Source organism: Microtus oregoni, unplaced genomic scaffold, assembly GCF_018167655.1.
Source record: "Microtus oregoni isolate MIOR12 unplaced genomic scaffold, Mior012 000021F_ref0000039, whole genome shotgun sequence".
In the NCBI taxonomy this organism is placed as follows: domain Eukaryota; kingdom Metazoa; phylum Chordata; class Mammalia; order Rodentia; family Cricetidae; genus Microtus; species Microtus oregoni.
In genome coordinates, this window is record NW_024543080.1 from 10,478,744 (window position 1) to 10,495,212 (window position 16,469).

At 37.8% G+C, this 16,469-nt stretch overlaps 1 protein-coding gene across 1 annotated transcript; it reads left to right on the top strand.

Moving 5' to 3' along the window:
* Window positions 1-13,237, top strand: LOC121460705 (UDP-glucuronosyltransferase 2B31-like). Its single transcript, XM_041671155.1, has 7 exons — window positions 1-167; window positions 1,725-2,511; window positions 6,359-6,507; window positions 8,089-8,220; window positions 9,079-9,166; window positions 9,930-10,149; window positions 11,890-13,237. The coding sequence occupies exons 2-7, from the start codon at window positions 1,788-1,790 to the stop codon at window positions 12,167-12,169; spliced, it is 1,593 nt and encodes a 530-aa protein (XP_041527089.1). The 5' UTR covers window positions 1-167; window positions 1,725-1,787; the 3' UTR covers window positions 12,170-13,237.
* The last annotated feature ends 3,232 nt before the right edge of the window (window positions 13,238-16,469 follow it).

Here is a 16,469-nt window from a genome sequence, read left to right on the forward strand (position 1 = left end):
GTTTCCGCCCAAGCTTCCTGCCTGCCCAGCTCCCGGGCTCCCTGCTGCACCCACTTTCATACTTATCCCAGGACTGGCCAGGAGTTCCATTGGGTGTCCCGTTCTTCGCTGCCCACTCAGGAGCAACTCTGTCATCTTGCCCACTTCGGGGCTCCCAGAGAACACAGGTCAGGATAAAATCGGTTCTGCACAGAACGTGAACTGTTTTTTTTTTTTTTTTTACTTTGCCTGTTTTTCTCCCAGCTCTCTAAGTCCTCTTGCATTTGATCTCTGAGGCAGAGCTCATAGTTCACCGGATTTCATGTTTTGTTTGTGCTGTCCTTAGCACAGCCCTGGAGCTTAAGCAGAGAGGCACTCAGTCTTTTCCTAATGATATCTTGCAAACAAGGGGTTATGTTCGTGGTGATGTCTGTAAAAGATTCGTGGACTTAGAAAAGGGTTTAGATCAAAATGTAGAAGAGGAAAAAGAGATGGAACATGAATATTAGTAAAAAGTATTGATTAGTAGTCAAAAGTGAGAATAAGGCTATCAACTTAGAAATGACGAAGTGTGGACGTACTGTTACAAAATAGATTTAACATCACATAACAGAACCTTCTCTACCTCCTATAACATAACAGCACTTTAAAGCCTTACAAGCATCAAAGCCAACAAAGCACCAGGAATTTTATATCAGCTACATGAAAACCTGAAAATAAGAAAGCAAAGATGTACATGACTAAGGGGTCACAGCCTGTGTGTCTCAACAAGACAGTTACACACACACACACACACACACACACACACACACACACACACCACACACACCTAAATTAGCCAAACAAAGGAGTCAAATTAATTGTGAAATCTAGAAAAAAGCAGATTTATTAATTGTGATCACTTTAGGAGGAGAGACAGTCACCCATAACCAACTCCATCTTTGAGATTCAGACAAGACATAAGCATAGCTAAGCAGTACAGCCGTTATGTGGTCTCTTGCCCAATATTACCCTAGTTCCAAAGGCTCTACAAAAGCCTTAGTTTACCTAGCATGTAAATGGCCTTTGAACACAGATTTCTCCTGGGTGCCCCCAAGGCAGCAGACATTTCTTCTCCCAGCAGAAGGTCACCAGAAAAATTCTAAGTTTGGGCATCTTTTCTTTCTGTACTCTGATAGTCACAGAGGGAAGCAGAAGTGTCTCAGATTATATTCACTCCTGCCAGCATGACTAGTTACAAGAAAACAGATTTCTGGTTGGCCAGAGTTGTAACCAACGGAAAAGCTGAAATAACAGGGTTTCTATCTAGGATAAAACCATCTCTAATTTTCAATACAGTGTTTATAATTATATTGTATAATGTATATTTGGAGGTTATGCTATAGACCTCTGAACCATTTATTTGAAATCATTAAATAATATGATAAATGATTGCTATTGCCAACATTCATATGGAGACACCCTGAACTGTGATATTTAAAAACCGTGACACAACAAATACTACTTTACTGCAAGTTTCTATCAAGGATGCAACTAGAGGGAGAAAGAGGAGAGGGGAGAGCTTACTTTCCTCTGTTCTCCAAGTATGTTATACAATCAAAGTCACTGAGAATCGGTAGTCTTTTCAGATGTTCACATGTACCTCCTGGATTTTGCACTTGTCATCCTGAGACTATGACTGTCTCATGTGTATTAGCTTTAGGGGGCAAAAGTTACATTTTAACTAATTATTGCTCTTTCTATAGATATAGAGTTGTATATAAGACCTGCAAATCACCATTTGAAGAGCAACTCTGAGCTTACCCAAGATGTCTGTGAAAATGACAGCAGCCCTGCTCCTGCTACAGCTGAGTGGCTTCTTTGGATCTGGGAATGCTGGGAAGGTGCTGGTATGGCCAATGGAATACAGTCATTGGCTCAACTTAAGGACAATCCTGGATGAACTTGTGAAGAAGGGCCATGAAGTGACAGTTCTGATACCCTCAGCCTCCCTTTCTTATAAGGTTGGAGACACATCTGCTATTGAATTTGAGACATACCCTTCATCCACTTCCCTGGCTGATGTGGCGGCACTTTACATGGAATCAATCAGAAAATGTGTTTATGAGCTGCCAAAGCAATCATTTTGGGGATACTTTGTATTGTTGCAAGAAGTGGTTTGGGAAGATTCAAACTATTTTGAAAGTCTCTGCAAAGATGTAGTTTTTAACAAGGAACTCATGACAAAACTACAAAATTCAAGCTTTGATGTCATAGTAGCAGATCCCTTCATACCCTGCGGTGACCTGCTGGCTGAGATTCTCAAGATACCACTTGTTTACAGTCTGCGATTCTTCCCTGGCTCCACACATGAGAAGTACAGTGGAGGACTGCCACTGCCTCCTTCCTATGTGCCTGTTGCTATGTCAGAATTGAGTGATCGAATGACATTCATGGAGAGGGTACAAAATCTCATCTATATGCTTTCTTTTGACTTTTGGTTCCAAACATTTAACGAGAAGAGGTGGAATCGGTTTTACAGTGAAGTCTTGGGTAAGTGCCATAGTCAACTGGGATTGTTGCATTCAAAATTTGCTGTGTCATTGAAGAGGATCTTGAAGCAACAGGATTGACAACAGAAGGATTTCTCTCTCCTAAGTAAAATGATGAAAAAAACTATGAAATTTTCTGCCAAAATCAAAGCGTTGTAGAAAACCTTAGGTCCCAATGTCAACTGCAGAGCCTTGTCTATGACTTGCAAGGGACTCTTCAGAAAAGCACACACAGAAAACAAATCTTTGAGAATTTCTCTAAAAAGTAACAGATCAACAAGTTTTTTAACTTGTGGTTTTTTCTTCTCGTTTTTATTCTTATTTTTCTAAATTTTTTTATTGATCTATATATTCTTCTCTGCTCACCTCCCCTACGACCCTCTCCCATGATTCCCATGCTCCCAATTTACTCAGAATATCTTGTCTTTTTCTCCTTCCCATGTAGATTAGATCCATATATGTCTCTCTTGGGGTCCTCTGTGTTGTCTAGTTTCTCTGGGAATGTGATTTATAGGCTGGTATTCTTTGCTGTATGTCTAAAAGCCACTTATGAGTGTGTACATATTTATCTTTCTGGATCTCTTACCTTAGTCAAGATGATGTTTTCTAGATCCATTCACTCATCCCCTAATTTCAAGATGTCATGTTGTAATAAGAGCGGCGGGGTACATTCCTGGCACCGGGCCGCCGCATGGCTAGCTTATGCCCCGAAATAATTACACAGAAACTGTATTCTTTTAAACACTGCTTGGCCCATTAGTTTCAGCCTCTTATTGGCTAGCTCTTACATATTGATCTAACCCATTTCTAATAATCTGTGTAGCCCATGAGGTTGCTTACCAGGGAAGATCTTAACCTTTGTCTGTCTGGAGTGGGAGAATCATGGCGACTCTCTGAAGAGGCTTCTTTCTCCCAGCATTCTGTTCAGTCTACTTCGCCTACCTAATTTTCTGTCCTATTAAAGGGCTAAGGCAGTCTATTTAACCAATGAAATTAACACAAAACAGAAGACTCTTCCCCATCAATGTCATTTATTTTTTTCTGCTGTGTAGTACTCCATTGTGTAAATGTACCACACTTTCCTTATCAATTTGTTGGTCGAGGGGTATTTAGGTTATTTGCAGGTTCTGGCTATGACAAATAATAATGCTGTGAACATAGCTGAGCTCATATCCTTGTGGTATGATGGAGCATCCTTTGGGCATACACCCAAAGTGTTATTGCTGGGTCTTGAGGTAGGTTGTTTCCTAATTTTCTGAGAAATTTCCATATTGATATGTATAAGAGGCTGTACCAGTTTGTACTCCCGCCAGCAATGGAGGAGTGTTCCCTTTACCCCACAACCTCTCCAGCATAAGTTGTCATCATTGTTTCTCATCTTGTCTTTTCTTACAGGTGTAAGATGGAATCTCAGATTTATTTTGATTTACATTTCTCTGATGGCTAAGGATGTTGAGCATTTCATTAAGTGTCTTTCAGCCATTTTAGATTCATCTGCTGAGAGTTGTTTGTTTAGGTCTGTACCCCAGTTTTTATTGGATTATTTGTTCTTTTGATGACCAATTTCTTCTCTGTATGCTTTGGAGATCAGCTCTCTGTTCAACGTGGGGTTGGTGAAGATCTTTTCCCATTCTGTAGGCTGCCATTTTATCTTGTTGACTGTGTTTTTTGCTTTACAGAAGCTTCTTAGTTTCAGAGGGTCCAATTTATTAATTGTTTCTCTCAGTGTCTGTGCTGCTGAAGTTATATTTAGGAAGTGGTCTCCTGTGCCAATGCATTGAAGTGTGCCTCCCATTTTGTCTTTTATGAGGTTCAGTGTGGTTGGTTTTATGTTAAGGTCTTTGATCCACTTGGACTTCAGTTTTGTGCTTGGGTATATATATGGATCTACTTTCATTCTTCTGCATGTTGATATCCAATTATTCCAGCACCATTTGTTGAATATCTTTCTTTTTTTCATTTTATATTTTTTTCTTCTTTGTCAAAACTCAGGTGCTCCTATGTATGTTGATTGATATCCAGGTCTTCTATTTGGTTTCATTGGTCTTCCTGTCTGTTTTATACCAATACCAGGCTATTTTCAGGAATGTAGCTCTGCAGTAGAGATTTAAGTCAGAGATTGTGATGCCTCCAGAAGTTTCTTTATTGTACTGGATAGTTTTGGCTATTCTGGGTTTTTTTTGCTTTTCCATATGAAGTTGAGCATTGTTCTTTCAAGATCTGTGAAAAAATTTGCTTGGATTTTGGTGGACATTGCATTGAATCTGTAGATTGCTTTTGGTGAGATATCCATTTTTACAGTGTTAATTCTACCTTCGCAAGAGCATGGGAGATCTTTCCATTTTCTGGTGTTTCTTCAATTTCTTTCTTCAAAGATTTAAAGTTCTTGTCATACAGGTCTTCCACTTGTTTGGTTAGAGTTACTCCAAAATCTTTTATATTATTTGTAGCTATTGTGAAGGTTGATGTTTCTCAGATTTCTATCTTAGCCCATTTATCAACTATGTAAAGGAGGGCTACTGATTTTTTTCAAGTTAATCTGGTATCCCGCTACATTACTGAAGGTGTTTATGATAACTCATGTTTTAAAACCATAAGTTGTTTTGTGTGGTGACATCATCATGATCATTCCATTGCTACCATTACTATTATTAACATGAGTATGCATTGCACACTTGTCTCATAGGTGGGGAGTTTGTGCTCTGTGTATGTGTATGTGTGTGTGTGTCAGATTCAAATTAGATGAGGTTTTACTTCCACCTTTATTTGGATTGTCAATATCAATTCAGGTGTTCAAACATGCATGGAGACTGAACTCAATTCATTGAGCTTTCCTTGTAAATGCTTTTATCGCCTAATTTATTTCAATAGTCGCTAAAACAATAGCTTTTTAAAAAAAAACTCCATGTGCACATGATTTACACATATAACTAGAGACTACTAAGTATTTCTAGCTTAGGGGTATTAATAGCTTTGAGAACTTTTCCGTTTATGTACATTAGTTTTCTCATTTAATATTTGAAATATTTTTTATTTCATCTGCTAAATTTCTTCAAAGCTGTGAATACACTGACTATATATATATATATATATATATATATATATATATATATATATATATGAAGCACAGAAAATATATGAATTTAAGGTTGGGAGAATTTACATTTTTTTCTTTATTAGAAGGGTTGAAATTGTATTTAAAATGTTTACCACTGAAGTATAAAAACAATGATTACTAATTACAGTATTTTAAAATATATCTAATGACCAAACATCTATCTTTCCAATATTGAAGACTTGTTACTTTTATTATCAGCAAGCAAACTTATACATGCCTGATTATTACATAGTCAATCATGAATCAAGAGCAGCATGAGGACAAGAAACACAAGAATAACCAAAAATTCCCTTTGAGTTTATCTTGGACTAAACAGTGAGACTCTGTCTTGAAATAAAGTGCTAAAGAAGAATCCCCATGAATTTTTACACTGGGCGTGGCAGCTCACACCTGTAATCCCAGCAGTAGCATTGTGAAGGAAGAGCATTTGGAGTTCAAGATCAACTATGGCTACATAGTTATGCAAGAACCACACTGGGCTACACCAGAAAACCTCAAAACATAAGTATGAGAAACATATTACAAATTTGTATCAAACATTATACACACAGATAAAGATAAATAGATGCATAGTTATATATGTAATTATATGTTTTCTAGCCCAGCAATACACTTTTAAACAACCCCAGCTACATTATCAAAATTATTTCCAGAGAACTACCTGGCATATTCATCTTCTCCTGACATTTTTTTCACCTGTCCTACCTTGGCTGTCCCGATTCCTCTTCAGGAAAACCCACAACACTCGCTGAGATGATGGGGAAGGCAGATATATGGCTCATTCGAACCTACTGGGATTTAGAATTTCCTCACCCTGTCTTACCAAACTTTGATTTTGTTGGAGGACTCCACTGCCGACCTGCCAAGCCTCTGCCAAAGGTAAGTATAGTCCCATTTGTTTGCTTCATTTTGTTTTGTTTGTTTGTTTGTTTGTTTTTGCATTTTCAGATAGGGTGATTATCTTTTATTCCTTCAGAATGTTCGTCAAACTCAGAGAAACACAGGAATTAGATAAGTAAGTGGCCAGTAGAAATGCCAGTATCTATTCCATCACAAGAGTATGACTATCATTTGGATTAAATTAATTCAGCAAGGTTCTGTTTTAGATAAACAATTTCTTATATTTGAGTATAAAAAGAATGAACAAATACCTAATATAGAGAAAGGTCCACAAACCAACTCCTTTAGAAAGTGATTTGAGAGAAAATAGATGGAATGTCAACAAAGAAACATTTATTTTCACACGTCACAATGGCTCTATTTTCTTTCTTGAGCAATCACACAAGTGAGAACACACCCCTGACCATACATACATAACTACACATACATTTTCAGTAACATAAATTGACAGCACATAGTAAATTTTTTTCCAATGAATCTGACATCAGTTAGAAAGAACACAAATAAAAAGATAATGCACAGTCGTAAGAAAATTAGTAATAGATTTGTGATCCATGCGTTCTACTCCTGAGAATGTATGTAAAAGAACTGAACGAAGGACTTCAATGATAGTAATGCAAGGATGCTCTTGGCAGCACTATTCAGGAAGGGAAGCATGCCAGGGGGGTTGAATAAGAATGATCCCATAGGATCATATACTTGAAAGTTTGGTTCCCAATTGGTGAACTGTTTAGGAAGGATTCAGAAATATGTCTTAGTTGAAGAAATGTGTCACTGGACCTAGGCCTTGAGGTTTGAGAAGCACAAACTCTGCTTGGCCTCTTTCTATCTGTCTGCTTCTTATAGTACGGGTTTAGTTCTGGGTTACTGTTCTAGTACCATGCCTGCCTGCCATGGTGCTCCCCACCATCATGCACACAGACAAACCATCTGAAACTTTCAACAAATTCCCAATGAAATGCTTTCTTTTAGAAGTTTCCTTAATCATGGTGTGTCCTCACAACATTTGAACAGTAACTAAGAAAGGGATAAACAACCTAGATATCACTAGAATTACTGATAAAAATTATAGAGTGTGCAAATAAAAACAATTACTAAAACATTAAAACCTAGGGTATAGAAACACATGGTATGACTTTAAAAGCAGTAAAATAAATAAATAGATAGATAGATAGATAAATATATAGCTAATGAGCAAGACTAAAATAAGAAAATTTTATGAGAACTACCTAGAATGGTCAAAATAACAGAAACAGAAAGCAGGTATTTGGTGGCCAAAGGACCAGGAAGGGAGAAAGAGAACTTGGAATTAAATATCAACAAATCTTGCCTTTCAAGATGAAAAGAACTGTTTGTGTGAGTATGTGTAACACAGAGAGCTGTAACCGTACACTTGACTACAACTTACATCTTATATGTGGCTGTGAAGAGTTTTAAAGCAACGACTACTCTGATCATTTCTAATGCTGCCCAGTTTCTTCCTGTGGGTGTTGGTGTCAGCTTTTATGCAGGTTGTTTATTGCTGCTGCTGTTTGTGACGGGCTGATATTTCATCAACAGGAAATAGAAGACTTCGTCCAGTCTTCCGGAGAACATGGTGTGGTAGTGTTTTCCCTGGGGTCCATGGTGGGTACCCTAACAGAAGAAAGAGCCAACGTGATTGCAGCAGGCCTTGCCCAGATTCCACAGAAGGTGAGATACAGTGCCTCGGTGTGGCATCCTCACTGAGACGGCTTACAAGAGAGGCGTAGGGATGAAGGTCTAATTGCAATGGGAATCCATAAATAGAATAAATTTTATGGATGAGAACATCTTTTTTCAATAAATGGAAAATAGACAAAATGAATAAAATGCAAAATTTTAAAATGGAGTTTGTATCATAGATTTACATTCCTGTGTAATCATGGACAAATGTGATCACCTGCATTGAAAATGGGCCTATGCTATATGTTTCTCCTGCTAATCCAAAACCTAGGAAGAACAGGATTTTCCAACCGCCAAGTCCACCTTGAGGAACTGAGCCTGTTAATGGTGGAAAAGGTGGTAACTCAAGGACATGCTCTTGAAGTGATCATGTACACAATCACTCTTCAAAGGCCTAAACTAATAAAATACCTATGATTAAGGGATTATAAATGTACAAACTCAAATATGATTGGCAAATAGTTATAGTGAATTTGAAAAATAAAAACTGTTATAAATATATCCTGGGGGAAAAAACAGGTATATATTAGTAACTTTGATGGTTGTTGAACTGGAATTAAGTTCACACATTTCTTAACTACTGCTTCAGATTGCCAGACCTAACATTGTCTAAGCCTGCTGTTGACTAAATGTTAAGGTGCCATGCTGAAACTTGGATAAGCATGTGACTAACTGCAAGACTTGCATCCTTCCTTTACTAGTTCTTCATGTTCCCATCATCCGTCTTCACTGCCTGGCCCTTACGGACTAGGGTTTATCTCCATTGATTCTTAATCTCTCCAGAAATCTAGCAGGAGGAACTTGACATTTGACCTAAGTAATAAGAAGCTAGCTTCATCTTCACAGGTTCTTTGGCGATTTGAAGGCAAGAAGCCAGACACCTTGGGCTCCAACACTCAGCTGTACAAATGGATTCCCCAGAATGACCTTCTTGGTAAGCATCAGGAGATGCCTGAGACATAGGAATGGCTGCTCAGGAGGAGGGATGTCCACACTAATGCATTTATGACAACTGTGATCTAGTCCTGGGTAAATGGATAAAGAACTGATGTGATTATTCTGTATAGTAGCATTCGAGATGAGAGAATCCCTTGTCACCACCACGCTAATTACTGTTCAGATACATTTAAGTCACTTCTAATTTCTCTCCATGTCCTATTTCTATAACTTAACATCTACCTTCTCCCCTACAGTAGGACAGTTTTAAATGCCAGTGGGAATGGTATTCTTTCATTTAGAAGGCCTAATTTACCATGCTCCCCTCAAAGACCCCACAACATGAAACGTTCCTAAGCATGATGATTGTCCCCAGTCTGATTCCATCAAAACAAGCACTTACGCCTACTGCTTGAAGCCAACCCATCTAGAGTAGGGGTTACACTGTTCTCTTAGGAGAACATTCTCTTGAAGTTGCATATGTTGTTTGCTCCACTTGGAAGGATCCCTGCATTTTTTTTTTGTCCATTGAACAAAATCATTCTACTTTCCAAATTCCATGTACTCTATGTGACCTTCACTTAATCCCTGTGGACTTGCTGTGCTCTGTTGATAAAGAAATGGGAGGAATTCAGTTCTGTTCCATGGTATAATAATGTTGTCTAGAGAATATTTTCCCTTTCTGTGCCTTTCTCCTCTGCCTCTCATTTTCTTTCTCAGGCTTTTATTTAAAATTTGCCCTTAATTTCTCCCCTTGCCAGGTCACCCTAAAACCAGAGCTTTTATTACTCATGGTGGCACCAATGGCATCTATGAGGCGATCTACCATGGGATCCCTGTGGTGGGCATTCCTTTGTTTGGAGACCAGTTTGATAATGTTGTTCACATGAAGACCAAAGGAGCAGGGGTTCGAGTGGATTTTCTCACAATGTCCAGCACAGATTTGCTCCAGGCAGTGAAGACAGTCACTAATGACCCTTCGTGAGTACAGTGAATTTATTCAAGTGGGTACTAGTCCAGATAAGTTCTTTCCAAGGTTACAGTAGCATTCTTCTGATATTTAGTCTGAGTTTGAAAACAACAACAAAAAACTAACTTTACACTGTGGAATGAGCTTTTACTGTCAATCATAACTACCAAGTATCCCCATAGACTTACTATAAAAGAAATTAGTTAGACTAATTGGATGATGTAAAACATTTTCTCTTGCTAAATGATAGGACACAATCGCCACAAATAGGATAAAATCAAACAGAATAATGAACCTAAAAAGTACTAAATATTACAAGTCAATAAATAATTCTGACTCATGGCCCAAAGTAGAATAATTATGAATATATATGCATATGTATATATATGTATAATATGTAATGATCAAATAACTTACCATTTCCATCTCCTTAAGCATTTAGAATTTTCTTTTTGTCAATGCTAAAAGTTTCCTCTTCCACATTCCACAGTTACAATAAGACATGTGACTTGTAGTTTAGTCACGGACTCACTGTAGAGCACTATCCTGCTCGCCAGTGGCAGGACGTATATATTAGCTGACCTCTCTTTTTCTCCACTCACTGTCTCCCTTCCTAGACTCCAGTTACTACTCTGCTACTCTCTACTTCTATGGAATCAACTCTGTGGTTGCACACACTGATGAGAATGGACAGTGTTTTCATTTAGGGCCGAGTTTGTACAACTTAGTGTAATTGTAAAAAGAAGATTTCCTTCTTTATAATTGTTAAATAATATTAAATATGCTTTCATTTGATTTATCCATCATTTCACTATGGGCATGTCAGTCAATTCCAGTTCCTAACTATCATGATCAGTGCTGCAAAAACCATGGGCCTTATCTTATCATTTTGAAATATTATGTATTATTTCATTAAATAGATTCCTAATGGTAAGAATGCTAAAACCAGGGTAATTTTTCAGGAAATTCATGCTCTTTTAGTAGCTGCTGTACTAAATTACACTCCAGCAATCACTTATATTAGTAATTCCTCCACAGCATTCTACCATTGATCAGCCTGTCGTCCTGACTTCTACACACAAAAGTGGCATTATAAAGGCAGAGAATAGACTCACACATGTTTTCCTCTGACCTCCACACATGCTGCATGGTACATATCACACCCACAATGGCACACAAACAATTAGAATAAATAAATGTAAAAAATAATTGAAAATTACCACATCCTCTGCATCCTTGTTTCTATGATTACTATGATTGTGTCTCTCTTAGAAGTACTAAGGGAGGAATTCAGACCCTTAAGCATTCTAGGCAAGCTATCAATGAGCTACATCTTATGTCGTCTTGTGCAAAGTATGTCCCTTTTTGTCAGTTTACCCACTTTTCACCATTAGTGGTATATTTATTGAGTTTTCAAAGAGTTTCAAAGACACAATGCCTTCTCAAAAGCATCAATGCAATCATCTTCAGATTTTGTCTAGCCACCTACCTTACGGTGCCTGGGACAGCTTACTAATAATTTGCTCTGCTGGAAAGATTTCCTGCCCAAAATGATTTCCCATTTAGTTTTGCAAAGAATTTCTTGGAAAATACCAACTTCCAGGCAAACCTTCAAACATGTCCCAATAGAAACCACACTGTAGCTAGTGTTCCTCTGTGGCATTTACTGAGTCTCATGATGCTTTCCAGAAATTTTCTTAAGCTTGAAGAAATTAAGTAAACTAGTTGGCTTTTGATATTGATGTCTTTAGCTATAAGGAGAACGCCATGCGGCTATCAAGAATCCACCACAACCAGCCTGTGAAGCCCCTGGACAGAGCCGTCTTCTGGATTGAGTATGTCATGCGCCACAAGGGAGCCAAGCACCTTCGTGTGGCAGCACATGACCTCACCTGGTACCAGTACCACTCTCTGGACGTGCTTGGATTCCTGCTTGCCTGTGTGCTGACTGTGATGTTCGTCATCACAAAGTGTTGCCTCTTTTGCTGCCAGAGATTTACTAAATCTGGAAAGAAGAAGAAAAGGGAGTAGCTGAAGTGGGGAGGACTGACACATGGACCTCCTCCAGTGCATCACAGCAGGGGAGGCTGTGGGGGTAGGGTCCTTCATCCTGTGACAAGACAGCTTCTCAGTCTTATTCGTCAATTCTAGGGATTTTTTTTTCTCCCAGAGAATTAACAATTTTTCCACTTAATAATACTTCATGCCTCAAATTAAACTGAAAAATAAACCCAATTGAATTAAAATAGCCAACATGAGTACACATAGGAATTTTAGAAATTCATTTTTATAGTTTAAAAATTATGCCAAAAACACTATGGCTGAGGTGACAACTCCAAGGGTAAAGTACTGATCTGTCAAGACTTTCTCCTTTAGCTTGGATCCCCAGAACCCATATCAAAGCTATAACCAGTAGCACCTGTAGGCCCAGTGTAAGCAAGCCAAATTTGAGTCTGAGACAGAATTGCAAACTTTCAGGCCAACTAGCCTTTTGCTCAGCAAAAGATACCCTGCCTCATGAAGTGTGGAAGGTGAAAAATAGCACGGGTGGTTGTACTCTGACATTCCATATGCTTCCATGATAGGTGTCCCCCCCCCACATCACAAATGAGCACACACATATAAAAATATACAATTTCACACTTCAAACTCACTAACTCCCCCAGAGAATGAAGGTGTCTCAGAGGTTGTTTGTGGATGCAAGATCACTAAGAAGCCCATTATTGATACCAACATGGTTTTGCAAGTATTGAAGAAGTTTTCATTTTGCTTATTGTAGACTTTGTAGTAAAGTGTAGGCAAAGTGTTCAAGATTGGAGTTGTAAAAATCCTGGTCCCATATTCGTCTTTGGGATACCAGTATGGGTGCTTGTCTCACACTGGGCACAAAGCCTCTGAATAACCTTTTTTTAAAGATCTACCAAGACAGTACTTGGAGTGGAGAGATGGGCTCAGCAGTTAGGAACACTAACTCCTCTTCCAGAAGATCATCAGTAACACCAGTTCAATGGAGTTTTTCATCCTCTTCTGGCTTCTGGTGGATGTACATGCAGACTCAACATACAAACACATAAAATAAAAATAAATTTTGAAAAACTACTTGTTTTGTGAAATGAATTTTGTTTCCACTTAACCCATTAAATTATTAATAAAATTGCCTCATTATCATAATTAATCTTTGGGAGCAGATGTAAGATTTCAAGTTTAAGTTTAGATATCACAAACAAAACTCAAAAAAGGTATGTTTTCACTGTTGCAGTGTGTAGAAGTGCGTGTGAATATGTCTATGTCCCTTTTAACAAATAAAATAATTTACCCTTGTTCTTCATACTTATTCTGTGACTTCAATATTTCTATAGAAGATGTTTTGAAATAATGAATACGTGCTGGGAAGATTGCTCAGTGGTTAAGAGTACTTACTGCGCCAGAATTAGGAGTTAGATCAAATTTCCATCATGTATAGAAGCCTAGCATGTTTGTGTGAATGTCCATAAGCTCTGGGAAGGAGGCGGGGGGAAACCCTTAGATACAGAGATAAGAGAGACATACTGGCCACCTAGTAACAAATGACACCCTTCAGATACACACAATCACATGAGAAAGAAAGAGAGATCAACACCTCATCAACTATAGTTTTCAAAAACATGTATGGTGGCCAATCTTAATTGCCAACTTGAGTGCATTTGGAATTAACTAAAGCCCAAGCTATAGGACACACCTATGAGGGGTTGGTTTTTTTAATTGTTTTTACTGAGCTATATAATTTTCTTTACTCCCTTTCTTCCCACTCCACTTTTACCCTCTCCCATGATTCCCACGCTCCCAATTTATTCAGAAGATCTTATCTCTTCCTACTTCCCATGTATTCGATCCCTGTATGTCTCTCTTAGAGTCTCGTTTGTTCTCTAGGTTCTCTGGGGTTTCTTTGCTTTATGTCTAAAAGCCATTTATGAGTGATTACATATTATTTTTGTCTTTCTGAATATGGGTTACCTGACTCAAAATGATGTTTTCTAGATCCATCCATTTGCCTGCTAATTTCAAGATGTCATTTTTTTTCTCCATGTAGTACTCCATTGTGAAAATATACCACATTTTTCTTAACCATTCTTTGGTCGAGGAGCATTTAGGTTGTTTCCAGTTTCTTTTATGACAAATAATCTGCTATGAACATAGTTGAGCACCTGTCTTTGTGGTATGATTGAACATCCTTTGGGTACATACCCAACAGCTGGGTCGTGAGGTAGGTTGTTTCCTAATTTTCTGAGAAATCACCATACTGATTTCCAAAGGAGCTGCACCAGTTTCCACTGCCACCCACAGGAGTGTTCCCTTTACCCCACAACCTCTCTATGATAAGCTGTTATTAGTGTTTTTGATCTTTGTCATTCTGAAAGGTTTAAGATGGAATCTCACTGTTGTTTTAATTTGCATTTCTCTAATGGCTAAAGATATTGAGTGTTTGCTTTAATTTTCTTCAGTCATGTTAGATCGTCTCTTGAGAGTTCCCTGTTTAGGTCTGTACCCATTTTTTATTGGATTATTTGTTATTTTGGTGACCAGTCTCTTGAGTTCTTTGTATACTTTGGAGATCAACCCACTGTCTGATGTGGGTTTGATGACGCTCTTTTCCCATTCTATAGACTGCCATTTGTTTGTGTCTTTTGCTTTACCTAAGCTTCTCAGCTTCAGGAGGTCTTTTTATTAATTGCTGCTTTCAGTGTTTGTACTACTAGGGTTATATTTAGGAAGTGATCTCCTGTGCCAATGCATTCAAATGTATTTTCTACTTTCTCCTCTATGAGGGTCAGTGTGGTTGGTTTTATGTTGAGGTCTCTGATCCATTTGGGCTTGAGTTTTCTGCTTGGCAGTAGATATTTCATTCTTCTACATGTTGATATCTGGTTATGACAGCACCATTTGTTGAATATCTTTCTTTTTTCCATTTTATATTTTTTGCTTCTTTGTCAAAAGTCAGGTACTCCTCCGTGTGTTGATTGATATCTGGGCCTCCAATTCAGTTCCATTGGGCCTCCTGTCTGTTTTTGTGCCAATACCAGGTTGTTTGCATTACTTTACCCCTGTAGTAGAATTTGAAGACAGGGATTGTGATGTCTTCAGAAGTTTCTTTATTATACATGATTGTTTTGTGTATCCTGGTTTTTTTTTCCATATGAAGTTGATCATTGTTCTTTCAAGATCTGTGAAGAATTTTGCTTGGATTTTGATGAGCATTGCATTGAATCTATAGATTGTGGTAAGACTGCTGTTTTTACAATGTCATTTCTACCTACACAAGAGCATGGGAGATCTGTCCAATTTCTGGTGTCTTCTTAAATTTCTCTCTTCAAAGAATTAAAGTTCTTGTCAAGCAGGTCTTCCATTTGTTTGGTTAGAGTTACTCCAAGATCTTTTATATTATTTGTGGCTATTGAGAAGGGTAATGTTTCTCTGATTTCTTTCTTAGCTTATATATCATCTGTTCAAAGGAAGGCTAGTGATTTTTGTTTTTTAGTTAAACTTGTATCTTGCTACATTACTGATGGTGCTTATGAGTTGTAGGAGTTCTTGGTAGAATTTTTGGGGTTACTTTTGTAAACTACAGTAAGAGTTTGATTTCTTCTTTTCTGATTTATAGTCCCTTGATCTCCTTTGTTGTCTTATTACTCTAGCTAGGACCTCAAGTACTATGTTGAATAGATAATGAGAGAGTGAACAACCTTTCAAGTACTATGTTGAATAATTAATGAGAGAGTGAACAACCTTGTCTTGTTCTTGATTTCAGTGGAATTGCTATGAGTTTCTTTCTATTCAGTTGGATGTTGAATGTTGAATTGCTGTATATAGAGTTTATTATGTTTAGGTACGTTCCTTGTATCACTGTTCTCTCTAAGACCTTTATCATGAAGGGCTGTAGTATTTTATCAAAGGTTTTTTTCAACATCTAATGAAATGATCATCTGTGGGTTTTTATTATTTAGTTTGTTTATGTAGTGCATTACAATAACAGATTTTCATATGTTGAACCATCCTGTCATCTCTAGGAAAAATCCTACTTGATCATGGTGGATAAATTTTCTGATGAGCTCTTGAATTCCGTTAGCCAGTATTTTATTGAGTATTTTTCGATCAATCTTCATGAGTGAGATTGGTCTGCCATTCTCATTCTTAGTAATATCTTTGTGTGGTTTGGGTATCAGTGTAATTGGATCCTCATTGAATGAGTATGGCAGTGTTCTTTTGGTTACTATAGTGTGAAACAATTTGAGGAGTATTGTTGTTAGATCTTCTTTGAAACTCTTGTAGGCTTCAGAGCTGAAACCATCTGGTC

Bases quoted from the DNA above. Each gene is read 5' to 3' on its own strand.
- LOC121460705 (XM_041671155.1), top strand. From the start codon at position 1,788: ATGTCTGTGAAAATGACAGCAGCCCTGCTCCTGCTACAGCTGAGTGGC. The intron at 6,508-8,088 runs GTAAGTATAGTC...TTTCATCAACAG, and splicing joins CTGCCAAGCCTCTGCCAAAG to GAAATAGAAGACTTCGTCCA. The intron at 8,221-9,078 runs GTGAGATACAGT...TCATCTTCACAG, and splicing joins TTGCCCAGATTCCACAGAAG to GTTCTTTGGCGATTTGAAGG.